This window comes from Lagopus leucura, unplaced genomic scaffold (assembly GCF_019238085.1).
Source record: "Lagopus leucura isolate 7727_CA_CO unplaced genomic scaffold, USGS_WTPT01 Super-Scaffold_100001, whole genome shotgun sequence".
Classification (NCBI taxonomy): domain Eukaryota; kingdom Metazoa; phylum Chordata; class Aves; order Galliformes; family Phasianidae; genus Lagopus; species Lagopus leucura.
This window is the reverse complement of record NW_024962262.1, coordinates 42,351,766-42,379,445: the sequence shown is the minus strand read 5'-3', so window position 1 is coordinate 42,379,445 and position 27,680 is coordinate 42,351,766. Positions and strand designations below refer to the sequence as shown.

Below are 27,680 nucleotides of genomic sequence, written 5' to 3'. Positions count from 1 at the left end.
AGAGAATCACGGGACGGTTTTAACTGGAAGGGACCTTAAGGATAACCCAATTCCAACCCACCGCCATGTGCCACTTGTTCTTCCTGTGCGGACCCGGAGCACGCCCGGAACGGCGGACCGTCGGAACCCCGACGCGGCGGCGGCGGTGCGGCGGCGCGGCGGCGGAGGGAGTTGGGAGCAGCGCGCAGCGATGCCGCCCCCCGCGCGGGGCATTGTGGGTGCGGAGCGGACGCCGCTGCGGCTTTCGGCGGTTCTGTTAAAATGGCGCCGTAGGCAGCGGCCCAGCGTGCAGCTGGCTGCTTGCACGGGGCTGCCGGCGCCGCCTCTCCGCCTGCCTCCTTGCCTGCCGCCGCTCGCCACCGCCCCGCTTTTCAGTCCTGCTGGGCGGCGATGGCGACCCCGGACCAAAAATCCCCCAATGTTCTGCTGCAGAACCTCTGCTGCCGCATCCTGGGCAAGAGCGAAGGTAACGGCATTGCTCAGCTCCGGGTCGCTGGGACCGTCAGGGCGGGGGTGGTCGCCGGAGCCGCGTTCCGCTGTCTCGTCTCCGGCCTCAGCTCGGGGCCGCTGTGTCGGTTGGTGAGGCGGGAGGGAGCCTCGGCCGCTTGCGTAAGTTGTGTGTGGTGCAGCCCAGGCGATGGATGGCTCCGCTCTCTGTGGCGGGGAGGCGGAAAGAGAGAGCTGCGTCCGCTCCTCCGCCCTTAGAGTTGCTCTCTTTGTGAGCGCTGCTCCCGATTTGTGGCCAAGCTTTCGTGATCGCCTTTTCCACGTGTGGGTGATGGCTTCTTCCCCTTTTTGTAGCTGTGAAGTCCGGTATGTTCTTTTCCTCCTTTCGTGCCACTGTCACTTGGAAAGTCACCCCAGGTTACCTTGAGGTGTTTCCGTGACAGCAGTGAACAACTTCGAACTGACTGAATTCCTGCTCCTTGAAGTATGGAAAACAAGAGATGAGCTCTGAGTGTACCCCGTTCCCTTTCTCCCCCCTCTGTGCTTTCAGAGGTCTGCATTCAGTTACCCTCAGCATTGTGTGTTTGAATCTCCAAAACCACCATAAATTCCCATTTCCAGAATTGTCACTCTCTAACAATTCAGTGTCAGGAATTTCTGGTGTGAAGCTTTTTCAGCTCCTACTCTTCCCCAGCCTCCTTCGAGTCAATGTTAGCTTACAAGCTGTGTAACGCCTCTTATGCTTTTATGTAATCACATTTATTTTAGTCTGGTTATATATGAAAAGGTATTTCACAGCAGCCTTCCATTCAAAGATACTATAATAGCTTTTATTTGAAAGCTGTTTTTCATTTTTCTTTTGGAAAATGTTTTATTATTCAATTAGTGTATATGTTCACATGCAATGGCACTTGTAGCATTTCACTGCCTAAAATCTGTAGTTATTGTGTTAATTCTACCTAAGACTATTGTTATTTTTAATTTATTGGGGTAGAAGAGCTCTCTTTGCGGCCATTATTTCTATGCTATTGATACTGTGTTGCTGGGTCCTGTTTTCCTGATGACTTTTCCTTAGTTCTGAGAGGAGCTGCAACCTAAGCTTAATCTGGGATGGTTTCTTGATGTTGAGTATCTTATTTAGGCCTATGACACATAGGGTGTGAGAGCACAAGCTCACACTCATGGTGTGAGTACTGGGAAAAAGTGGGATGCTTCCCCTGACTTTGGATGAAGCCTTAGTTCCTATGCATTTCCTTCTGTCAGGAGTGTTATTTTTATTTGCAAGCATTGCTTGCAGAAAGCATGGAAGAGAATACAGGTATTATTAAAAAAAAAAAAAAGTATTGAATCTATTCCAATATGCTTGGGTTCCACTCACTTAAGATGTCTTGTGTACTTGATGAAGAAAAGGGAAATTCTGCCCATAGTCATGGTAGGCTGCCTTGTGCCACTTGCAAATGCACTGTGTCTGCTCACTTATCTGAGGATTTGCTTGACTCTGTCAGCTCCTACTGAAGGATTTATTAAAATATTGACTAAAAATTGTGTGGGCTCTCTGCTGTGTTTACTGTTGCTATAGTTCTTTGTGTTTGGCAGATAGGCAGACCATCCTTACCTGCTCTTTATTCTTGTGATACAAGAGACCCAAGCACTTCTGACACCAAGTTTCTCAGGGAACAGGCGACTGTTTTGTTAGCTGGCCATCAACCCAGCTATTGGTAGACAGTTCTGGGAGACTGTAATACAAAGTTTCTGTGGGAGAAATCCCAGTCGTGGAAGGTGTTCAAACTTGTTGGTTTTTTTCCTCTTGTGTCTTTCGCCTGAGTCTCCTTTTCTTTTCTGGGACCAAGGGAACCAAGGGACAAATTGAGACAATAAGGGAGCTGTGTTGCTGCCAGTGTCCTCTGTTTTAGAGTATGTGTGTGCCCTGGTGGCCAGGTAGCAACCAGTAGCTTCTTGTTCTTCAAGCTTTTAACTCTGAATACCTTTCAGCATAGGAAAAGAGGCTTAGCTACTTAGGAGATTGAAATTCAAATTCCAGTAAGAAGTTTTTTTTGTTGTTTTGTTTTTTTTTTTTTAAATCAGTAACAAGAAGCAAAAGCTAAGTGCAGACAATCATCTTTATGCACTTGTGTAGTTATCTTGCTGTGAACTTGGCTTGAAATTCTAGCTTTTGGTACCCTCCTAGAATAAGCACTCAAATGAAAAAAAAGTTATCAAAGTAATTAGGAAAAATGTTGTGGACTAATAATAGAAATGAGTTGAGATGATCTAATGGATCTTCCTGTTTGTGCATTCCCTGGACCTCTCTGTGCTTCAGAGGGCTTCAGCTGTTTGGTTGTGCTTGTTCTCAGTGCTTGTTTGCTATTATGTTCATGCGGAAGCCATGGCATCAGCAGGAGCTGAAGGATTCCATTCATATAACATCTATGGGAGTGTGCTGTAGCTGGTGTGGGTGATGATACCTGTGTGTGCAGCCTGCAGTGTTGTGCTTGAAGCCTTCAACAAGTCTGAGTCCCTTATCTGCTGGACGTTCTCTAGCTCCTGCCTGTGACCATAATGCCACAATATTCCTAGTTGGAAGGAGCTCACAGGTATCGAGTACAGTTCCTGGCTCCACACAGCACCACTCTTCATTCAAACCCTGTGTCTTGAGAATGGTATCCCGGTGCTCCTTGCACTCTGGCACTGGGGTCCGTGCCCACAGCCCTGTGCATCCCGCTCCATGGCCACGGCGCTGTGGTGCAGCCCCTTTCCCTTCCCCCAGCTGCCCTCCCCTGACAGCTCCATGCCGTTCCCTCGGGCCCTGTCGCTGTCACACAGAGCAGAGCTCAGCGCTGCCCCTCCGCTCCCTGGGAGGAGCTGCACCGCCATCAGGCCTCCTCTCAGCTCCTCTGCTCTGTGCTGAGCACACCCAGGGCCTCAGTTGCTCCTCACACACCTTGCCCTACTGACCCTTCCCCATGTTTTCAGCCCTCCTGTGGATGCTCTCTAATAGCTGTATGTCCTTTTTGCACTTTGGTGCCCAAAACTGCACCCGGTACTCAAGGCCACTCATTGAAAATCCATGTTGAAGTGAATTTGTATTAAAATGCAGTGTGACCACAAGAGGTTCCCAGTGGCTGATCTGCCTTCTCTCTCTGTCTGTTTCTGAGATCATCTGCTATATGGATAGCTTCCTTTGTTTCCAAGGGACGAGAGTTTCCTGCATAGGGCTTGTGATTGTTTTTGGGCAAACTGAGGTATTCAGTTTTCAGTTATCCCTGCTTGGGGACTCCAGCAGTTAAACAAGGTTGCATGCTGCTCTGTGAGTGTGAATTTAATGCTCCTGACAAAGCTTGGCTACTTTTCAGAAACCTCTGGGAAGTCTTGGGCAGTCCTACTTTGTACACTGCTATGCTAGCATGACAGTTGTAAGAGTACATCAAACAGTACTGTAGTTGCTAGTCAGGCTATGTCTGTTTGGTTTTGAATCGTAAAAAGATTTTTATATGCCAGACTCCTTTAGTGCTTCTGGAGGTGAGCATGCTCTAGAAGGTGGTATTTGAGTCTTTAGGCAGCAGTTTGCTATCTAAAGTCTGCTCTACGGTCTTAATTTAGTATGTATAATCTCAGAGGTTTTCTTGTTGCGTTTTTATTATTTAAGTTCAGATCTATTGGCATAAATGTTTAATTTTCATGGGAGAGAGAATACAGAGTTCCTTAAAAAATTGAGATGGAGATTGAAATGCATGTAATAACAGAAGCAAATGCAAGTTGATAATTTAGAAAAAAGTCATAGCAAGGAGTTCCAGGCAGACTGCCTGCCCATGTTTGCTGGTAAGTCAATGGGACCATCCTCAAATCTGTTTCTGCAATTGTTTCTGTTCCTCCTTTTGTATGAGAGGGATGCGGATAACTAAAAGGACTGCTAATTAAAAATTTAGCAGCATACTTTAAATGTTTAACATTAAGAGAATGTTTTTACATTTTATAACTTGTTTGTTTGTTTTTGTTACACATAACTAGCTTAAACTAGGAACAGTGTAGAACAGCATTCTAACTGGCATTTTAGCTTCTCAGTTTTTTCTATTAGTTTATCAGCCTGATTTAGTGGGTGACAGCCCTTCCCACAACAGGGATTTGAGCATAATGATTTTTAAGGTCACTTCCAACCAAAGCTGCTCGGTGATTCTGTATGGCATAATATTAATGTAGTTGTTTTGGGTTTTTTTTTCTGATAGTAATTCATACTGATATAACTTTGATACAGCTGAAAAGCATAAGTAAGAGAGCAGCTGAGTGTGGCAGTTAAGTTTTACAGTTTTGATCATAGAATCATAGAATTGCTGGGTTGGATGAGACCTTAAAGATCATGGAGTCCAACCACAAGCTAACCATACTACCCTAACTCTAACAACCCTCCACTATATCATGTCCCTGAGCACCACATCAAATGCTTTTTAAACACATGCAGGGATGGTGACTCCACCACCTCCCTGGGGAGCCAATTCCAGTGCTTAACAATCCTTTCTGTAAAGTTGTTTTTCCCAGTGTCCAACCTAAACTTCTCCTGGCACAACTTGAGGCCATTTCCCTTCATCCTATCACCAGTGAGAAGAGACCAATTTCACTCTCACTGCAGTTACCTTTCAGATACTGGAAGAGAGCAATAATGTCTCCTCTCAGCCTCCTTTTCCCCAGACTGAACAGCCCCAGTTCCTTCAGTCTCTCCTCATAGGCCATATTCTTCAAGCCCCTCACCAGCCGTGTTGCCCTTCTCTGGACCTGCTCCAGCACCTCAATGTCCTTTCTGTACTGAGGTGCCCAAAACTGAACACAGCACTCGAGGTGAGGCCTCACCAATGCCCAGGATGACTTCCCTAGTCCTCCTCATCACATCATTCCTGATACAAGGCAGGATGCTGTTGGGTTTCTTGGCTACCTGGGCACACTGCTGGCTCATATTCAGCTGACTGTCCATCAGTACACCGTTTCCATCAGGCAGCTTTCCAGCCACTTCTCCCCAAGCCTGTAGGATTGCTTGGGGTTGTTGTGACCAAAATGCAGGACCCTATTTAATTGACCCCTATTGAAACTTGCACAGTTAACCTTGGCCAGTGATCCACTCTATCCAGGTCCCCCTGTAGTGCCTTTCTCCCTTCAGCAGATCAACACTCCCTCCCAACATAGTGCAAACTTGCTGAAGGTGCACTCAATCCCCTCATCAAGATCACTGATAAAGATGCTGAATAGGAGCGGCCCCAGTACAGGGCCCTAGGGATGCCACTTGTGACCAGCTGCAAACTGGATTTAATTCCATTGACCAGCACTCTTTGGGTCTGGCCATCCAGCCTGTGTTTCATACAGCAGGGCATGTGCCCATCCAAACCATGGGCAGGCAGCTTCTCCATGAGGATGTTGTGGGGGACAGTGTCAAAGACCTTACTGAAGTCAGGTAGACCACATCGGCAGCCTTACCTTCATCCACTAAGTGGGTCACCTTGTCATAGAATGAAATCAAGTTTGTCAAATAGGATCTACCATTCATAAACCTGTGCTGACAGGACCTGATACTGTGGTTGACCTTTAATTGATCCATGATGGCTTCTGAGATCATCCAGTCCATAACCTTCCCTGGCATCAAGGTGAGTCTGATAGGTCTGTAGCCTATCAGGATCATCTTTCTGGCCCTTTTTGAAGATGGGCATCACATTTGCCAGTCTCCAGTCCACTGGATCGTCCGTGGATAGCCAGGACTGCTGAAGAATGATGGAGGGTGGCTTTGCAACCACATCCGCCAACTCACTCAGCACTCCACAGTGCAGTCCATCCAGCTTTTGGAGCAGGTCCAAAAATCTCACCATGGATTATGCAGGGCCTATTCTGTTCCCTATCCCTGTCTACCAGTGCAAGGTGCTGCGTTCCCAGTGAGTAACAAGTCTTACTATTAAAGACAGGCAAAGAAGGCATTAAGCACCTCTGCCTAATTCTAATCCTTTGTCACCGTGTTGCTCTCTGCACCCAATAAGGAATGGAGATTCTCTCTTGCCCTCCTCTTACTATTGGTATATTTATAGAAATATTTATTGTTGTCTTTCATCTTAGTGACTAAGTTCAGTACTTGCTGGCTTTGGCCTTTTTAATTTTCTCCCTGCACAGCTTCACTACATACTTATGAGGATTAAAAGTTGCTTGCCCCATCTTCCAAGGACCTTTCCTTCTGTTAAAGTTTCCTAAACTTTCCTTTTGTTCCTGCGTTCCTGCTAAAGGCCTCTGTTCAGCCAGACGGGTCTCCTTCCCCATCAGCTCATCTTCTGTGATGTGGGGGTGGTCAGCTCCTGCACTTTTGAAATAAACTTCCTGTCAATGGTTTATGGGCTGCTTCAAGCCTGGTTCCATGACTAATGGGGGGGGGAGGGGGGGGGAGGGGAACTATGGACCCATGCCCCAGGAAAAGGGATGAAGAGCTGGGCCTAAAAACAAAACAGAAGCAGTGATCTGAGGAGCAACAAACTGATTTACTCAATAAGTTATTGGCATGCAAAATAACATGCTGTGGTACAATATAATTAGAATTGGAGCTAATAAATAAGATGAAATGAGTGTCTGAAAAGCTTAAGGCCTTACTCTAAGTAAGCTGAGGTGATATGGCACCCACAACAGGGATGAGTCAGGTGGTCAAAAAGAAGGGGAGTCCCATGATCTGCAATCAGTTTTTTTTTCTTTCCCTCTGGGGGGAAATGGTAACAGAACAACAAACAGTCCTCTAGCAGATATAGTTATTCTGTTCTGGAACTGGAGCATTGACTCTAACTCTCAGTGCACTACATGATATTATGATGTGGAATACTGGTAACAAATCATAAAACCATAACACTTGTTTAAAGTGTTCCCAGCCTTCCTGGGCTACTATGCCTTCCAGAGCTATCTCCCAAGGGGCTCTCTAAACCACGGTCCAAAGGAGACCAAAGTCTGCTCTCTGGAAGTCCATGGTAGCAGCTCTGCTGATTCCCCTCTGTGGTTCAACAAGGACTGAAAAATCTATCATTTCATGATCTCTTTGCTCCTGATGACCTCCAACCTTTACAACCCCACAAGACCTTTTGTGTTAACAAACAGCAGGTCCAGGATTTTGCTTCCCCTTGTTGTCTCCTTCACCAGCTATGTCAGGAAGTTATCTCTCATGTACTCTAGGAACCTTTGGGACTGTTCCCTATGTGCTATATCATAAATCTAGCAGTTGTCTGGGAAGTTGAAGTCCGCCACAAGAGCAAGGGGGAGAGATCTCGAGACCTCACCCTACTGTCTATGAGGTATCTTATCCACTTCATCCTGGTTGGGTGGCCTGTAGCAGACTCCCATGATAATGTCAGTCTTATTGGCCTTTGCTTTTATTCTGACCCATAAGCTCTCAACCCTATAATCACTATCATTAATTTCCACGCACTTGCATTCTTTCTTAACACAGAGGGCTACGCCACTGCCTTTCCTGCTTTGCCTGTTGCTTTTGAAAAGTCAGTAGCCATCAGTCACAGCACTCCAGCTGTGTGAGTCATCCTACATTGTTTCCATAATGGCAACTGTATCATAGTTTTCCAACTGCCCAATGATCTCCAGCTCCTCCTGTTTGTTATCCATGCTGCATGCAGTGTAAATGCACCTGAGCTGGGCCACCTTTTGGGTGGGATAAGCTCTAATACTCTCTTGACCATGTTCAGGTGTTTCTGTAGCCACCAACCTCATCGCAGCCCTTGTGTTCTTCCTACATAAAGGTGTGTTGTCCTTTTCCTTCACCAGGGTACAAATCTTACTAGCACATCCCCCTCCCACAAGCACTGGCATGTTACGTACAGACTCCTTTCTAATGAGCATTTTTTCTTGAGCATGTCTTAGATTACAGTGGTTGTGTTTGAGTAGTTTCCAGCAGTAGTCATTCAAAGCCACGTGTGGACCATTGCATGTGATTTAGTGTGTCATTGTTTCACAATGACTTTATGAAGTGTTGAGTGAGAAGAGACAGCTGGCGAGAAGAATTACTAGTGGAGAGAGTTTGCTTTCTTCAAGAAACTAACTACTCTCTGATTTATTGAACTTCTTTTAAAAACAGTTGTCCTGGAGTTTTAGCTTGCATTCTGAACTGCAGTGTTTCCTCTGAACTACTGGCTTCTTGTAAATATAATGGCCAAGTTACCTTCCTTTTTCATGAACACTTCCTTTGAATTTCATCTTGTGCTGTGTCTCCACCACATTCTTCTTATGCATTGCTTCTCCATGCTCCACTTGTACTTTCTATGACTTTAAAATGTCATCTGCCTTTGGCTGTAATTCATCTTGAATCCTGTGTTGTTTGTAGGAAAGTGTAAATGGTTGGGTAGATGGTAGATATTGAATTATTGATAGCTTGCTCTGCTCTAGGGTGAGAGAGTCATACTGAATCACTTTCTGATGGGAAAGTGTGTACACATATATTGACACACGGCTATGTATTTTACGCTTGCGTGCCATCGTAATGATCTTTGAAGCAATTAAATACGTCTGTTAGTTGTGAATGACGTGATTCTTTATTCCGCTGACAGATATCTGAATTAAATTACATTTAAGCACTACAGGTGAAGTTATGTTACACACTCATAACAAATAATCTGCTGCTGAGGAGCCTTCCTTAGCGATGTGTTCTCCTTGTGTGACAATTTGGGCTCTGTATGAATGAGACAAGAAAATCTGTATAAATTAAAACGTAAAGTCTTACTATGGTACTTTTGAATTTCCAGTGCAAATCTGTATGTGTATTAGTATTAAATGTGGTGTAGTGTTAAATGTGGAGGTTGGTGGCCCTGCCTGTGGTGGAGGGGTTGAAGCTTGATGATCCTTGAGGTCCCTTCCGACCCAAGCCATTCTATGGTGTAAGGAGTGGATTTCTTTGAACCATACCGTTAGTCATGTAGCACGGTTAATCTGCAGCATTCCTTAATGGAATTGTAAGTTTTTGACTTGAGACTTTCTCAGATGCCTTGTTAGGACAGTATGGAAAAACTTGGCTAGGTTTCTGTGCTTTGACTAGTTTTGCTATCACTAATGTTGACATAGAAGGTTGTTTATGAGGTTATTTATGAGCTTTGTTAAAGCTTTCCTATTACAGAAAAAAACAACCCTGCTACTTACTGTTGATGACATATCTATTGTGTTTTTATTAGCTTGAGGACTTAAGTTTAAATCTCCAAAACTTCTGTCTGGAGATCTTCACACATATTTCTGCTTCTCTCATCATCAATATTCCATTGCGACGCAAAAAGCACACGTAGTCTTAAATTTTAGTGTTGGAGGGAGATTGGAAAACATGTAAATAGCCAAGTTGAAGATTTTTCTTCCATTAGCTGGGAGGTAAGTCCCAGTTATGATATCAGTCTCTCACACAGGTGTGCACAACCAAACAAGAGCAACAACAAAAAAAGTGCCTTACAGCTATGTGTAGCTGTCATCCTGAGTCAGTTCTTACGGAGAAATAAAATTCCAGAGAGCCTTTGGAGACTGTATATATCTCTGCTGGATTTTGTAATCCCTGCAGCAGATGACTGGAGATAGTAAACTCAGTTGTATGTTTGTTTGAATTTGACCTTAAACTGTAGAAACACAGGGAACAGCAGAGAGGAAACACAGCATTTTAACCTTTTTGAAATGCTGACTTATGTTTTCTTTAAATTTTCTTGGGGAGGAGGGGGGAAAGAAAGTTGTATCAACACAGTAAATACATCATTGCTTGCAAGGCAAAGCTGTGCATTGTTAATTGCTGTAAAATTGGAGGGAAAACAAAAGTGTTAAGGTATACATTTTGTGATATACTGCGGGATCATAAATGTACGGGAAGTCTGTAAATCCACTAAGGTTACATTTTTTTTTTTTTTTTTTTTTTTTGGTAGAGCTCTATTTTAAGTTGTATCTTCAGAAATACTTCAGAATTATTCAGCTGCAGTACTGCCAGCTTGTGCTATTATTCCTTGTGGCTCTTCAGAAATTTCTCAGATCTTCTATCCTCCACATCTGTTCGTTCATGCTATCTGGCTGCAGGCTGGGCAGGAGGTGGTGTCTGATATTGCTAAAGCTGTGCTGGCAGACCAAAGAGAATGCTTTACTGCTGAGCTTATGCTACATTCTGAACCCTCAGGGAAGGTTATTTGGAAGTTTGTTCTGCCAGTCCTCTCATGGAGACCTCAGGGAATCGTTTTAATGTTATTATTTTTTAATTTAAAGGGTGATAAGAGAGAATAGTGGAAGTGGATATGAAAATTAATTTCTAAACATTATTTTCCTTAGGAACAATCACAGCAATGTTTTCTGTATGCAGGCTGAATTGCGTGACTGTGGCAAGTCCTGCACAGCTTTTCAGGCTGTTGGGTGCTGCAGAGCCTCCTGAAATCTAATAGCTGAGCAGGCCTAAGTGTCTCTTCAACCAGCACAGCATAGGAAATATTAAATTGCATATGTTTAATTTGCAGAGTGTGTACAGGTGTGTTTGAACTGTTGTTAATCTCCCCCAGGGTAAGCTGGACTTCACTGCCCTCTGGTTAGAAGTGTATCTGAGTAGCATAATATAACAGTATCTGATCTAAGCTGAGTACGCTTTATGCCAAGTTCATTCACAGCTATGTAATCTTGTGCCTTTAACTTCTTTGCTTTTTTTTTTTTGTCTTTTAACAGTACTTTAGCAGTCTGCTTAATTGAGTGGGTTTCCCTTTTTTTTTTTTTTTTTTCTTTTTTAGCTGATGCAGCCCAACAGTTCCAGTATGCAGTGAGAGTTATCGGAAGCAACTTTGCTCCTACTGTCGAACGGGATGAATTTCTCGTGGCAGAGAAAATCAAGAAAGAACGTACGTGCGTTTCTGTTTATTCCTCTGAAGGTGGAAATGTTCTGCCTCACTTACCTAATACTGATTACTGTTGTTATTGCCTGCCCCTGAAAATCTTGTGATGGCAATTCTATGAATCTCCCAGTTGCTCTCCTGAGTTCAGATGCTCAGTTTAAATTTCCCTTGCTTTTGTACAAGCCATTGACTTTCCATCTTAGCCACCACAGAAATAAAGAGCAATTTACATTACTTTTCTTTCATTTTAATATTATTCTGACTTCATAAATTCATATTTCTTTTTGGAAGACTGATGCCTTTGAGGTATGCTTTTGCACAATTAACTTCATGAGCACATATGAGCATGTGAATCTTAATGAATGACCATCCTGGGGATGGATGGAATCACTGTTCATGCAACTTACCTGATATTTCTTGCCTTTTGTTTTCCTAGAAGTTTATTTACAACAATCTTCCCAAAGCCAAAACATTAGACTGTGATAGTAAGTTATTGCAGTTACATTCCACTCTGCTCTGTGCTGCTCTGAGTGTTGAGCTCTTAATCCCATTGGAGCGTGAGGCATTCTTATAAAGCCAAGTAATGCTTTCAGCTCTACAGTAGGATGTTCAGGAGCAGTTACTGATTAAATTAAAGCTTCTATTTGTGCTCAGGAACTTTGAACATTTCGTCAGGATGATTGAATTAGAATAACTGAACCCTGTGGTTGTAACCTTTTGAAGTATCTTTGTATTTTTTTTTGGTAATGCAGGGCTTCCGCTACTTACTCACAGGCAAATAAGCTCATCAGAATTTCTCTAGATACAGCTGTAAAACCCTGTATTCTACAGTATACACTTTCCTGCATGTTGAGTTTCTGTATCTTTTGGCCAGCACTAGGCAGCACCGCAGTGTATAAGCTTCTTCTGTTGGGGCCTGTTGCCCCCGTGAAGCTGATTATCTCCATCATCCTCCATCCCCTCAATTTCAGCTTGTAGGTTGATTTTAGTGCCATGGAATAACTGACTGCATATATCCCCCAACTTTACATTTATTTTGGAGTTACTATGTGGTAGGTGACTTAATTGATTTAAAAAAAAAAGTACGTGGTAGTGCCTTTTAATACTAATTAGCATTTCTGTTGTCTAGCAGCAACTGTTTTATGATTAATGTTTCTTTAATGTTTGCCTTACCTTTTTTTATACATGACTCTTTCTGGTGTAAAGTTGGCATTTTCTGAAGATATCTTTAAGCTTAAAAATACTCCTCTTAGCAAAGACTTCTGTTACATAACAGACAGGGATCAAAACTTACTTTCCTTTATATATTGAAGTTCTGCGACCTTGAAATTCTTCTTAACTTGGAACAAGTGGCATTGCTACTTTATTTCTGTATTAGGCAGTGAAAGCAAGAAAGGAATGATAGTTTTAATGAGTTGCTTTATAGTGTTCTTAACCCATATCTGCTTTCAGTTATGTGCTGATTCCCAAACCCTACAGAAAGGCACGATTGATTTTAAAAAGGCTTTTTTTTGTTATATGTATCTTTAGAAAAACATCTTTGTTGCTGTAATAAGAGAAACGGTTACTACTTACATTTTGTCATATCCCCTGCAAGAACTTTCAAGGGTAGAAATGCAGATAATGTGAAGAAAAACTCAGAAGTCTGAGTAAGTAATGCAAAACAGTTAAGCATCGTTATGCTTTCTTGGTTATGTTTTCCTATTTACCAAAATAAAATATAGTTTCTGACATGATTATTATTGATTATTATTCTTGTTCTAGTTCTTTTCATCTATATTTATCTCTTTCAGTTGTGCGACAAAGAAGGGAAGCAGATGCTGCTTTGTTTTCAGAACTCTACAGAAAGCTCGGTTCACAGGTAGTGTAAAAAACATGTGAAGAAACTGAAAGCACACTCAAATTCTTTTGATATTAGGGTTGTTTTAGAGTTGTTTTCAGTGCTCAGGTCAGTAACTTCTTTATTTTCCTTTTTTCTTTAACTGAGAGGAAGATTGAGCACTGGATCAGGTTGCCAAGGAAAGGTGTGGAATCTCTGTTCTTGGAAATGAATTCAACAGCTGACTAGGCACAGCTCTGGGTAGTCTGCAGTATATAGTCTTGCTTTTGAGCAGAGGTATTGAAATAGATGATCATCAGAGGTCTTTTCCTGCCTCAACCATTGTATAATTTTGGTGAAAAGTTCAAAAATTACAAACTTGGGTGTATATCTTAATTATGTATGTATTTATATATAAAAATATCAGCAGTTTGCTTGTAATTAAACATTTTAAATTTGAACAGAATAAAGGATACAATTTTTTGACTACAGTTTTTAAAAAGATACTTTATAGGAAGAAATGAACTCTGTACAAATAGAAGTGTTTACTTTTTTAGTATACGAAATTGAAGAATTTTCTCATTTTGTGGCAGTGCTTTGTAAGTTTCTACATTTTTAGTTAATCTCAGATTTAAAGAGTCCTCATGCTTCTGAGTTTTTAAATACTCCAGATCTTTGTTGTTCAAGGTTAAGGGCTTGCTGAATGTGATAGCTGTGCTAAAACCAGCGTTTGTCAGAGAACACTGTCTGTTGTTTTCCTGACTAAATGTTGGCATATAGAAAGGCCATGGCTGAGAACAATGGATATTGAATTAAAGGAGGGAAAGATGTGAGGAGAGAAATTTAGCTTAGGGAGGCGAAAAATGACTTCTGCTAATCTGTTCTGGTTTCTTCATAAAGGTTGAATGTTCAGCACAGTAGAATATGCTGAGCCTTAATAAAATAAGACTTCCAGTTGTCATTCGTACATTTGTGGTTTTTTTGTTTTGTCTTTTTCCACAAAAACAAATGAATCGTAGAATATCCTAAACTGGAAGGAATACACAAGGATCCTCAAATAAGTCTCCTAACTCCACACAGGAGCACCCAGCTTTCAAACCCTGTGTCTGCGAGCATTGTCCAAATACACCTTGAATGCTTGGGTCCGTGCCCACAGCCCTGTGCATCCCACTCCATGCCCACGGCGCTGTGGTGCAGCCCCTTTCCCTGACCCGCAGCTGCCCTCCCCTGACAGCTCCATGCCGTTCCCTCGGGCCCTGTCGCTGTCACACAGAGCAGAGCTCAGCGCTGCCCCTCCGCTCCCTGGGAGGAGCTGCACCGCCATCAGGCCTCCCCTCAGCTCCTCTGCTCTGTGCTGAGCACACATCTTGCCCTACAGACCCTTCATCTTTGTTGCCTTTCTTTGGATGTTCTCTAATAGTTTTATCTTTCTTATACTCTGATGCCTAAATGTGCACCCAGTACCTCAAGGTGAGGCTGTGCAGAGCAGGACAGTTCCTCCAGTTACCCAGCTAGCAGTGCTGGGCCTGCTGTTTTTCTGTATAACAGTCAAATTGCCCTAGTTTTTATTTCAGCTTCAAACTTTTGAAGCCTCCCTTAAGAAAGTTGAAGAGGAAAGTGGAGAAAAGACTTCTTTTCTGAAAGAACCTTTGGAGAAAATGCTGTTTGTTAACAGTCATACCAGAAGTTTGTTGTCTTTACTTATGGTGTTAGATGCAAGTCCAAGGTGTTTTAAATGGTGAAGTATGTAAGAATGCCAGCGAAGTTCAGCTCTGTATAATTGCCTTTCTTAGTAGCTATAAGTTTTAAATTGAATATACTTGCTGATTTTAGGGCAGGTGAGAGAGTTCATGGTTTTAACACAGTGGAGAAAGTTCATATAATACTGTTACGGAATCCACATTGCACATTCCTGGTTTACTCAAGGTTAATTGTATTTGTGTGGTAAAGTTATTTATATGTGCACAGTTGACTGGATGACTTAAAAAAAGAAACATAAAACTATTGAGAGTTACGACCAACTTGATTTTTTTGTTTTTGTTTTTGAAAGGGCATTTTGAAAAATAAATGGTCAATACTCTACCTCCTGCTTAGCCTCAGTGAAGATCCACGTAAACAATCTAACAAGGTAAGCGAGAGACATTGTTAGTTTCTAGAAACAATAAATCTGTTGCTTAGTTGAGATGTCACAGAGTTGCTATTCAGACCTGATGAACACTTTTGGAAACAAGGTTGTGTGTGTGGTTGTGTCAAATGTATTCTTTCTCTCAATCTTGCACACAAGTGTTTGCATTTTTATAAATTATGAGCTGTTTATCATTTGTAGTCTGACTTCTGACTTTGCTAGATGGTTTTAGTTTCTGTTTGGTGGTGTAATGTCTGTTCATGTGCAAGTAAGTTTGAAGTGGAATGATAAGAAGAAAATTCCTTCTTTAGTTGCAGCTTTGCTAGCACCAAAGTTTTTTTGCAGCTATAGCTAATGACAATTCACAGGCAAAAATAAGCTGTATTTCTAGAGGAACTTTCCCTTACAGTCAGGGACTTGCTTTTTTGTCTTAATTGTAACAAAATTATTTTCTTTGCATAATCATGATCTTCAGTTCTTTCTTGTATTCTTGACTGTTGCAGTGCAATTAAGACATGACTTATTCACATCTCTTTCCTTTTTTCCAAATCACTTTTCAGGTGTCAAGTTATGCCACACTTTTTGCTCAAGCGTTGCCACGGGATGCTCACTCAACTCCCTATTACTATGCCAGACCTCAGAGCCTTCCGCTGAATTACCAAGACCGCAGTGCTCAGTCTGCCCAGAGTTCTGGCAGCATGGGGAGCAGTGGGATCAGCAGCATCAACTTGTATGCCCTGAATGGCCCAACACCAACTCCACAGTCACTCCTTCCAGGGTAAATTAAGCCTTTCTGTTTGATAGATGGGTTTGGGGAAGACTGGCAATGAGCTGTTTATTCTTCCTTTTGGAGTTTTTTTTTGTTTTATTTTGTTCCTCCCCCCCCCCCATTCTCTCTGGTTGAATCCCTTTGGGAATTCCTCGGTAGGTGGAAGAGTTCAGCTGGAAGTTTCTGAATGTCAGGTGCTGTTATATGATGATCTGAAACTGTAATTGGCTGGCCAAGTTTATTTATTCATAAGCTTAAGTGCCTGTTGTGCAGCTGATGTTTTACTGAATCTGCTCTTGGATTCTAATGCCAAATCTTGTCTTAAATGTCTTAGTTTTCTGAAATCCTTTAAAACCACCTTTATTTTTCTTCTGTTTAAAAAAAAAAAAAAAAACAAAAAAACTTCGTGAGAGTTTTTCTCAGGCAAGCTCCTTTTACCAAGTAAGTGTTCCTCTGCCAGTGCTGAAATAGTAAACTTGATGTTTACCATTTTCAAGTCAAGATCTGGCTCTTAGGCATATTCTCTGCTACTTGGGTACTATATTGAAACAATGTTGCATCTTGAGTGGACAAGTTTTCTTGCTTGTTCTTTTCTACCCAGGCCTAAAGTTCGATCTTGAAGTGCAGTTACCTTCCCTGGTATTTACATCTGTACCATCCAATATACTACTGAACAGGCCAGTGAGACCGGCATCTCACAAAATCACAGAATGACCTGGGTTGAAAAGGGCTGCAATGATCATCTAGTTTCAAGTGCCCTGCTGTGTGAAGGTTTGCCAACCACCAGACCAGGCTGCCCAGAGCCACATCCAGCCTTGCCTTGCTTGCCTCCAGGGATGGGGCATCCACAACAGTCTTAGTCAACTGAACTCTTCAGAGAAAGTATTGAACTCTTCAGAGAAAGTAGCACAGAGCAAAGCAGTACTAAGTTAGCTATGACTGTTTCATCTAATGTGTTAAATTGAAAGGTAGACTAACCTTTTAGTCAATCTACATCTCTGAATCTCAGGGTAGGAGTTTGAGCTGTTTGGTTACTTCTTGCTTACGTTAGATACACACAGCAGGAAGTGATGGAGAAACTTGAGGAGACAAAGCTTCTTTCAGCTTTTTTTCCTAATGTGTTGGATTGACCTGATCTAGCAGTTAAAGACCCACCCAGCTGCTTACTCACAGCTCCCACTCCTCATGTCAGGACAACAGGAGGAGAAGTTGTGGGTTGAAGTAAAGACAATTGAACATGTGAATCAAAGCTGTACGCGCAAGCAAAGCAAAATATTTATTTAATGCCCCATAAGGAGAAAGATGCTTAGCCACTTTCTGCAAAGCAGGTAACAGTTCCTTGAGAAGACAAACGGCAAAACCAGCAATGTTGTGTCTTCGTCTTTCTCCTGATGTTTGCTTGCTCAGCATATTATGTTGTATGAAATATCCCATTGGTTGGTTTGGATTCATCATCTTCATTGTGTCCCCTTCCAGCTCAGTAACAGTAAAAAAAAAAAAAAAAATTAGCATTAATTAGATTTTATGATTAATATAAATCCATAACACAGCACCACACATGTTGCTGTGATGAAAATAGACTCCATCCTAACCAGACTTAGTGAAGCTGGAAATACTGAGTCTGTCATACGCTATTGAACCATCCTAGCAGCAGTAGGGATGTATTTAGTGCTTTGCATAGATACAACAAATAAATGAAGGGGAAATTTACAGTTTTTCTTCCAAGATGAAAATTATGTTATAGCATGTTAGTTATCTTTCATACTGTATGTTTTAAGGTGATTGAAGATAAAACTAACAGTTAGCTCTTCAGCAGTAAGAGATTCTTCTTAGCCTTTCAGATGGCTTTTAATATTTCTGATTCATAGTGGCTACTGGCTAAGGAAGCTAACAAGAAGACTTGAAAAGGGAAGTCTTGCAGAACTTTTAGTAAAGACACAAAATAGGTGGATTCTTTTCTGTCATGTCAGCTCAGGATTTCAGGTGAAATTTGCTTTTTGAGTACAGCGTACTAAGCTGACTAAATAGTGCACATCATTGATAGATGAAGTCTTTTCTTAAATGTTCAAATTTGCAGGTATTGATTACTGTTACGATTGCACGTTCATTTCTGATGTTTTCCATGATAAAGGAAAAATGCTTATTGGGTACTTTCAAGATAACCAGAAATAGCAGTGGAAAACTGCTCAAAAGAAGTGAGATTTTATTTGGATCCTGCAGTTACTGAGATGTCTGTGCCAGTGTCCTTTTGCTGCAAATTCTTTTTTCCTGATGACTTACGAGTTTCCTGACAGCAGAATCTATAGACTAGGTCCTTCTGTGTTGAGTGGAACTCTGATCTTTGTACTTCTTTCCCATGCGTGCATTAGTACTGCTTCCTCTTGTGTGGTATTTGACCAGTGACCAAATCTATCAGTGTTTCTTCTGTGTGACATCACTGTATTTGCGTATCATTATTTTTTTGCTTCATCTTTTATGGTGTAATTCACTGGGGTGTTCTTCGATTTGATTGGATGAAAGGCATGAGAATTCTAAAGAATTTGTTAAACATGTGCAGTTCAATTTTAAGTTTTCCTGGGCTAGCCAATCTTTCAGACCCCTTTTGATGGCTCATACAGCTAGTTAGAAAGATGTTAAAGACTACTGTGATGTCTTTTCTTCTGGGTTACAAAGGGATTTTCCCTTACAAATAAGGGTTTCTGTATGATTCCTTATTAAGATGAAAGGGGAGTGGAATAAGTCCTATCTTGGGAAATATATATTTTAATCTTTAGGTAGTTATATAACAATCCCATTGCTATTACAAATTGTTTATTTAAAAAAAAAAAACAAACAAAAAACTACTTCATAACTGACAAGGATTGTTGTTAATGTAAGGTCTTACCCAATGGTCATGACCTTACATTATATAAGGTAATAAGGTCTTAGAGATAATGACCTATTCATATTTATAAGAATAAGAACTCCATATTTAGATTGAAGTCGGCAGAAATCCTGTGACTGGTTTTAACATCAGTTTAGCATCCTTGGACATCTAATAAATGGTATTTAGATTTGTGTCAGAATGGATTATCTATGTGGGGTTTTGTGATGACAGAATCAACTTTTCATCTAAATCCCAGGTGTTTATACAAACGGGGGGAAGATCTCCAGGAGAGCAGCCCTGCAGAGAAGGACTTGGGGCTCCTGCTGGATGAGAAGCTGGACATGAGCCAGCAGTGTGTGCTTGCAGCCCAGAAGGCCAACTGTGTCCTGGGCTGCATTAAAAAAGGAGTGGCCAACAGGGAGAGGGAGGTGCTTGTTCCCCTCTACCCTGCTCTTGTGAGGCCACATCTGGAGTACTGCGTCCAGGCCTGGGGCCTCCAGTACAGAGTGGAGCTCTTGGAGTGAGTCCAGAGGAGGGCCACTAAGATGGTCATAGGGCTGGAGCACCTCTCCTATGAGGAAAGGTTGAGGGAACTGGGCTTGTTTAACTTGGAGAAAAAAAGGCTCTGGGGAGACCTCATTGTGGCCTTCAAGTACTTGAAGGGAGTATATAAACAGGAAGGAGAACGGCTGTTTACGAAGGTGGATTGTGACAGGACAAGGGAGAATGGTTTTAAACTGAGACAGGGAAGGTTTTGGTTAGATATTAGGAGGAAGTTTTTCACACAGAGGGCAGTGACACACTGGAACAGGTTGCCCAAGGAGGCTGTGGATGCCCCATCCCTGGAGGCATTCAAGGCCAGGCTGGATGTGGCTCTGGGCAGCCTGGTCTGGTGGTTGGTGACCCTGCACATAGCAGGGGGTTGAAACTAGATGATCATTGTGGTTCTTTTTAACCCAGGCCATTCTATGATTCTATGATTACCATTTCATAGCAATTTCACTTTCTCTCCTTAGGCCTGTAGCTAGTTAGCTGGGCAACCCAAATTACATTGCTCTGTGTGCATCATTCCTCCTGTACTTCTCTTTATACACGTTGCCTTTTGTTTTTTGATGTACCTTCTTTTTGAACCATAACAGGCTAAATTCAGTATTGTACTGTTGAGGCTTTAGTAATGCTGAACGCAACAGAGTTGCAGTGTTTTGGAGGCTTTGTTCTTGTTCATTAGTTACAATGGAGTTGAGTACTATGCATGGCCTTACGGTGCAATGAGTGGGGGAGCAGAGGCATTCCTTGCTCCCAAGCTAAGGCCATCTTTTATAACTTGTATAACTTTATAACTAGTTGATAACTATAGAGTCAAAGTTTTGAAGATATTTCCTTCTTTTGTCCTTTTAGACAATCCTATCAAGCTCCTGGTGTTGGAGATTGCCTCCGTCAGCAATTAGGGTCACGTCTTGCATGGACTCTAACTGCAAGCCAGCCTTCTTTACAAAGCACTACCTCAAAAGGCTTTTCAAATGCTGTCTCACGTGGAGTACCAAGGTCAAGGCGAGAAGGAGATACAAGTGGTAAGCACAGATGTGTCTGCTAAAGTTAGCTTTCTACAACTGAAATAATTTTGGTATTAATAGCCACCAGCATTTTTAAAATGCTTTTGAAATAGCTTTGTAGCATGTTGAATGTTACAAGGAACGTTTCTAAAATGTATTTTATAGAAGGATACAAATAAATATGCAATAGAGTAGTCTGTGTGGCCTCAGTATCTTTGATTGGTTTTAATTTATTTTTCCCATATTTGGTTTGATAAGGAATTTTGGTCTTCTGACAAGATTGTGACTTCGTTGCAATGTTTGTCAGAATTAAGTGATCATAACTGCATTCTTGGTCATTCTAGTGTAGATGAAAAGATGCTATGCTTTTAGGAAGTCAGAACAACAGCTCAAATAGAACTTGCTGAAATACAGCAAATCATTTGTGATTCTGTATTTCAAAACTTGAAACTGCATTAGAATATAGAACTTTTAATCCTATTTTGTTATTTAAATTAGTACAGTGTTTACAGTGATTTTAATTGAAGAAGTTACCAAAAATCTTGTCAGTAAAATTAAAAATAGATAAATTTTTAGTTAAAGAACCAGTTTAGTCCTTTAAGTGGCTGTAAACTTGAAACTGATGTCTAAAGGATGTATTCTAATTTTACAGAAGCATAACTGAGGATAAGCTGTTTAGCAGGTCATCTCTGCAGCAGCTGCTGTAGAAGTTTCAACCCACTCTACTTTTACTATAAAAATGGGAGACTTCTGAATAAGAGAGTTAATAGTAGATGTCATGCTACATTACTACTGCTCTCTGGCAAAAAAAAAAGAAAAAGAAAAAGAAAAAGAAATGTTATTATTGTTATTATTATTTTTGTTTAATAACTCTTCTGTAAAAAATCATAAGTAGTCACAATAGTCTATCTACCAGCTTCTGCTGAACTGGTCAAATATGTTAAAATGCAGTTGAGGTCTCTTAACTGCTAAAAGGACACAAAGCAAATAGAACAGAGTTGTGCTCTTGTAGATGAGGGTGAGATTTGGCAGCTAAAACCAAATTAACACTACTGTTGATGTGGAAGAGAATGGGTGCACTTCTCTCTCTCAAATCTAGTACTGCCTCCTACTTTTGCTGTCTTGATAGCTACAAAGAGTAGTAGAGACTTATTTCATTGAACTGGTCAACTGCAACTCTTGATTGTGGAATGGATATAAGGACCAGCAGTTCTTTCACATGTAGTTGCTTGCTGAAGTAGTAGAACTGCACTCAGAATGTGTAAGGCTGTTTTCAAGAAGATATATTTCAAGAAGATATATTTCTGTGAATATCTTTTCTTCTAATTAAAAGGTTTTTTTTTTTCTTTTAAAGTTGTTTGCTGTGGGTTATTGATACACAGACATTATAGACAGGGAGCTTTGCTGTACTATTTACAATTTCACTAAGAGCTCCTAAAAGAGAATAGCTACACTTGTGCATCTCTTGAGTTAATGAAAGAAATTTGAGTTTTGAATAGCACCTTAAGGCAATGGCTACTTTTGCTAAAAGAAGAATGCCTTTTTTTTGTTGTTGCTTTTATTCTGGGTAGGTGGATCTATATGAGAGGTAAAGTGGTGAGGATAAGAGTAGTGTCAAATCTGGGAGCAGAATGTTGTAACATCTCAATTTCTGGATGGTCTGGATAGTTGAAATTGCTTCATTCTTGATGTCTTAAGTGAAGTCAAGAAAAGAGATGAAGCTTTATAGCCCAGAGGAGGTGGGAATAGTTTCAGTGGCCTGTATAACATCTTTCTCAATCTGTTATTTCCTTTAAATCTCAAATGTAATCTAACCTCCAACTGTAGATATGAGCCAGAAGGAAGAATGAATGCTGGAATAGCAAAAGCTTTACTAAATCAAAGATTCACAAACAATACTGCTTTCTGCTGGTCATTTCTGTAGTTGTTACACAGCTGATGGACTGATTTTTATTCACCTTTTTACACTGAACAGTGACATTCAACACTGTAAGATGCTTTTAAATAAGCAACTCTCTATTCTGAATTAACTCTGATATACTCTAAGCTACAGATTATTCTTGTAAGACCCAGTTAAGTATTTCAACTGTTCTAAGAAGGGTGAACTTATTATAAAGCTTACTTCAGAACTTGCATTGTTGATAGGATCAGAAAAAATAACAAGTTTAAAACTTGTTGAAGTATTTGTTAAAATATAACATACTACCTGACCTGATCCAGGTATTGAAGAGTTCTTGACTTTCCTTTCACTTTGTTGGATTAAATGTCTTTATTTATTCTTTACAAGCTTTTTTTTTTTTTTATTTGGCTGAGCATCTACATACATTTTTAAAGTTGTGATCAAATTGAATTTAATTTTCCTGGCAAATCTAAGCACTTTTTTTCTTTTTTTCCTTTCTAGGCTCTGTTGAGATAACTGAAGCAAACCTTGTAAGAGATGTTTTGTATGTCTTCCAGGGAATAGATGGCAAAAACATCAAAATGTGCAATTCTGAAAATTGCTATAAAGTTGAGGGGAAGGTACTGTATGGGGATTTGTATTTTTTGTGTTGATGTTTAGGGAAAGAATAGCCATTTAGTTTTAACAGAGTAGTTTCAAGTATTACTAAGCAACCTTCTGTTTTCAGTCAAACCAAGTTCTTGCTTTATGCATTCAGATGGACAGAAGGAAAGTCACCATCAAACAAATGCAGGGGCAGTATGGAGTGAAGTTAGCATTTTGGGGTTTTGTTTGTTTTTTGTTTTTGGGGTGGGTTTTTTTTTTTTTTTTTTTAGGAGGAAATTCAGGTGGTTCAAATCCACGTGGTTTTTTGCCTACTTTCTCTTCTACATCTAGAAGCAAAGACATGGAATTCTGTTTTTTTATATTATGGCAGCTGTTAGTATATTGCATACTCTAAATATTTACACTCAGAAATAAGCACACAAATAGTGTCATAATTATAATGGATAAGTGTAATATCAGAGTTGAAAAGTGGAAAAAAACAAAATATTGTGAAATCACAACTTTGGAAATATTTTTGACTGCTTTCTCCTGGCTGCCGAGTAAATGAGCGAGATTAAGGAACAGCTTTCATAGTGAAGGCTGAAAGTTCTTGTGTGTTTCTGTATCAAAAACCAACATAAATGTACCAATAGAAATTTAAAAATAATGGCTGAACTTACTTCCCAAAAGAAACCTGCATTTTCTAAGTTGTTCAGAAGTAGTACCAGGCCAACAATTTCTAACTACCAAGTTAGACCCAAAATATTAAGCCAGTACAAAGACTCCTAAGTTGCAGCTTTATTTGAGGACTTCTGCCATCATTTGCCCTCCTCAGTGTATAAAAAAAATTAATGTAAAGTAGATGCAGGCTTTTGACCACATTTTTGTTGGTCTAAGACTAACAGCTATGATACAGAATGGATGCTAGGCAGCCACTTGACCTTATGGACTTGGTTGCAAGTTACAGGGGTTCAGATGAGGTCATGCAGTTGGCTCTAGCTGCTTTAACATCTTATTCAATGTTTAGAGGGTACTGCATCACAGTTCAGTTTCAGCTCGCTAATTGCTTCTTATGTTCTTGTTCAAATGGAAAGACGATGTCTCCGAATCTCACTAGCATTAAGAGTACATACAATACGATTGTAAAAGTGTTGGGAACTACTTTTGGGCCGTTTCATGTCCAACAGCACAGTAGACTTATGTTAATGTTGATGATATCAGAACTGTCTTTTTTTTTTTTTTCTCTGTAATAATAGCAAAAAATGACATATCTCATTGTTCCTCCCATAGGTTTGTAATGACGTTTAGGGCTGCTTGTGGGAATGGAAACCTTATATTCATTTAAATTGTGTTAATAAGTTGATTAAGGATGTCATGTTTTAAACCTGCAGATGCTGCAAAATTTCTAATTCCTCAACACTTGCACTGTGATAATTATATTCCATATCTTATTTAGATTATATGTGGCAAAGGAAAGATAGGGCAACAGGTTTTTTTTTTTAAAGGAACATAGAGAAAATGTAATGATTGATCACAAAGTTAGTGCTAAGGATTTTACGACTTTTCTGCATGAATTCCACGTTGCATAGGCTAGTTTGAGGTAAACAACTGTGCTACTTCAAACCCCTAATTCTGTTAAATCTGGGATTTTGATTATTTGAGTCCTTCGTGGTCAATAATGCTGCTTCCTTAGAGCTTTGTGTCTTTATCTGTCTTTGTTTTAATTGTGGAGTCAATTGTCTTCCCTCCTCCTTTGTTGCACTTGCACTGAGCTACAGTGGAGACTGAATAGATAGAGCTGCAGCTGGTACTTACTGATGAGAAAGGACCAGCAATGTTGTACCTGCTCTAGTTGTGTTGACTGCTTGTTAAGAAAAAAAAAAAAGTCAAAACATGTAGTTTTCCCATAGCTGCACAATTTTGTCTAAACAGAGAATGGAAGCAATCTTCTATTTAAAAATGCTTGTAACATGCAGTCATTTTCCAGTCAGTAACATACTTGCCAAGCTGTTGATTCTTACTCGAATGTTTTCTAATGTCAGCCTTAATATTAGATCTGTTGATGACATTCAGCACTGTATAAGCTGAAAGCTTCTGATTAGATCTAACAGATGCAAATATAATAACACTAAGCCAATTTTGCTTGTTCCTCATTTGATTTCTGCGGATGTGTAATTGTGTTTAGTGTTTGTCAACCATTCGTTAGAATTGTTGAATTTAGAATTCATGGAATTCTAAATAGTTCTTATTGCATGTTGTGGCTGCATTTCTTTGTGTGTTGAACCATACTTGTTTGAGCTTGAATTTATTCTTCAGAAGTTGTTCAAGCACTTGAAGCCGTGTTTACATGGCTAAACAAGAAAGCTAAGGACTGAACTCTGATCTTAATATCAACTGATGCTGCCTGGTTCAAGTCCACGCTGTCTGTCTCATTTTGTAGCTGATTTTCCTCTCAAAGCATGTTTCTGTACTACTACCTAAGACACTTAATGAATGAGCTAGATGTTCATCAGTCTGTTAGCTTGTTAGTGCTCGTCTTGCTTGTGTTTGGACTGTTCCAGGTGGCTCTCAAAGACAAAATTCTCTGTTAAGATAAGGCGGGCCCAAGTGTTGTGGGTGAAAGTCAATTTCTGCCTCTTGGCCTAATGGATAAGTCATATTCCTTGTTTTCTTTTGTCAAAATTTTTAAAACTTGATTACATGTGTTCTTTGGTAACGTGACACAATGGGGTAGAAGCACATCTCAAGCAAGAACGAGAGGAGAACAGTGCCGTTAGTGATGGTGACTGAAGGAAGAACTTATTGTTTCAGGAAAGAATAGTGGTAGTTAAATAGACTGCAGGGGACTAAAGCAAGCTTGCAACATGAAGTGAGACAGTTAGTAAAAAAAAAAAAAAGTAGAAACAATGTAAAAGAGCTCAGATGCACATGATTAAATATGGAGTAAAAGCTGTTACTGGTGGATCTAACTTAAACTTGGAATTCTGATTCAGTAAGGTTTGGTTTCTGATACCTACTCTGGCACTGGATTATTATATTCTGTTAAAGATTTGTTTCACATGTAGTAGTAACTAATTATTTTCTCTTATGTTTCTACACTTGTTTCAGTCACTGGCAGCTTTTTTGGAGACCCAGTATTTTTATTCTTGATTTTCAGTTTAAGACGAAGTAGGATACTAGATCACCTTTTTGTTACTGTCAAAATTGATGAATGTAAAAAGAATGTGTGAATGCTGCAAGATTAAGATTCCCAAAAAGGAAGATCCCAAAGTTGCCAGTAATTTATCTCTTGCTGTTGCCTTTCCATAGGTTACGTGTATTTACTTAATGCTGATTACACAGCTGTCTGGTTTTTGGTACTGTCCTTGCAGTATAGGTTAAAACCATGCATTCCTGAAAATTGGCTTGTTTTATGAGAAAGACTTTAGGGAAGAAATGGATTAGCATGCTTTGACTTCAACTTACAAGGTATTGTTTCTGTTAATTTTGTAGGTGAGCTTGTCCAAATCTCTCAGAGACACCACAAGCAGACTTGCGGAGTTGGGATGGCTACATAATAAAATAAGAAAATACACAGACCAAAGGAGTTTGGATCGTGCGTTTGGACTCGTGGGTCAGGTAGGTCCACTGAAAACAGTAGATGTTGCTACAGTATTTTGGTCTTATTTCCTTAGAAACTACTGAGTAAAATGCAAAACTAGAATGATGGGTAAACTTCAGAGAGTTCATGGCTTGGATCATTCATCCTTCAATTTATTCATTTTATGGACTGCCACTGTTGGTGTGGGTCAAAGACTGAAGGCAAAGGGATGTTGCAGGAAGGTTTCTTGTAAAGAATCCTTTTTTTTTTTTAATCTCACTTTTTTACTGAAGTGTTTATGCATGTCTACAAACAAAAACATTGCTTAAATGAGATGATGGTGTTTCTGAACTAATCGCTCTTTCAGTTGTTCAGGTGACCTATGAGGAGACGCTCTTGTCTTGCCAGCTGATGTTGATGGTCATGTGTTAATACTAATTAACTCTACATAAAAATGCAAATATCCCATTATCGTCTGCCCTTTCTTTTGAATACAACATCAAAAGAATGTCAATTTTTGTTTTTATAGGTTTCATCATCATGATTTGTAGTCTACAGTAACTTCACAGCTGCTGTAATACCCAAAACCACATTTACTGCTAAGGCATTCTCGTTTCCTCTCACTTGCTTCCTCTGTAAAACTGGATATTATCCCTTCTGAGTCGACAGAAATGTTGTCCTTGCCTCTAGCCATTACATCCTACCTAATCTGCAAAGAAATTGAAGTGCTTCTCCCTTCAATCTAATTTTTCTTAAGAGGTCAGTAGAGATACTGTAGTGCTTCCTACTATTCTAATGTTTTATTCTGTTCCCTTCTGTCTCTTACTCTAAGTAATCCTTTTAGCTACAAATAAATATTTTCTAGTGATCCAGTGCTGATTTCCATGTTTTATAAAGTAGAGTTACTGTATATACGTTTCCTTCAGACTCTCCACCTTTTATATGGGTGAATTTTTTAATTATTTACCTAGTAGGTCCATACTTATGCTTATTTTCCCTGTCTCTGCCTTTAATCTATAAGCTTACAGCAAGGGGAGGACTTTAATTCTTCAATGAATATAAATGTTCAGTATCTTGGCTACCACATGTAGTTTCAGATAATCAGAAGAGGGCTGTGCAGATAGCTAGATGAATCTGCATAGTTCTAATGCTGTTAATTTTGCTTGAGGAAAATATTTACCTCATTTTTAGTGCA

At 40.2% G+C, this 27,680-nt stretch overlaps 1 protein-coding gene across 1 annotated transcript in view; it reads left to right on the top strand.

Moving 5' to 3' along the window:
• The first annotated feature begins 317 nt into the window (after positions 1-317).
• TUBGCP3 (tubulin gamma complex associated protein 3) overlaps positions 318-27,680 on the top strand; it is a 46,044-nt gene continuing 18,681 nt past the window's right edge. Inside the window, exons 1-8 of the mRNA XM_042867842.1 lie at positions 318-466; positions 11,187-11,294; positions 13,082-13,149; positions 15,158-15,235; positions 15,793-16,010; positions 20,266-20,438; positions 22,822-22,940; positions 26,398-26,523. Coding sequence (XP_042723776.1) covers positions 391-466; positions 11,187-11,294; positions 13,082-13,149; positions 15,158-15,235; positions 15,793-16,010; positions 20,266-20,438; positions 22,822-22,940; positions 26,398-26,523 — 966 coding nt within the window. The 5' untranslated portion in view covers positions 318-390. The remainder of the gene's footprint in view (positions 467-11,186; positions 11,295-13,081; positions 13,150-15,157; positions 15,236-15,792; positions 16,011-20,265; positions 20,439-22,821; positions 22,941-26,397; positions 26,524-27,680) is intronic.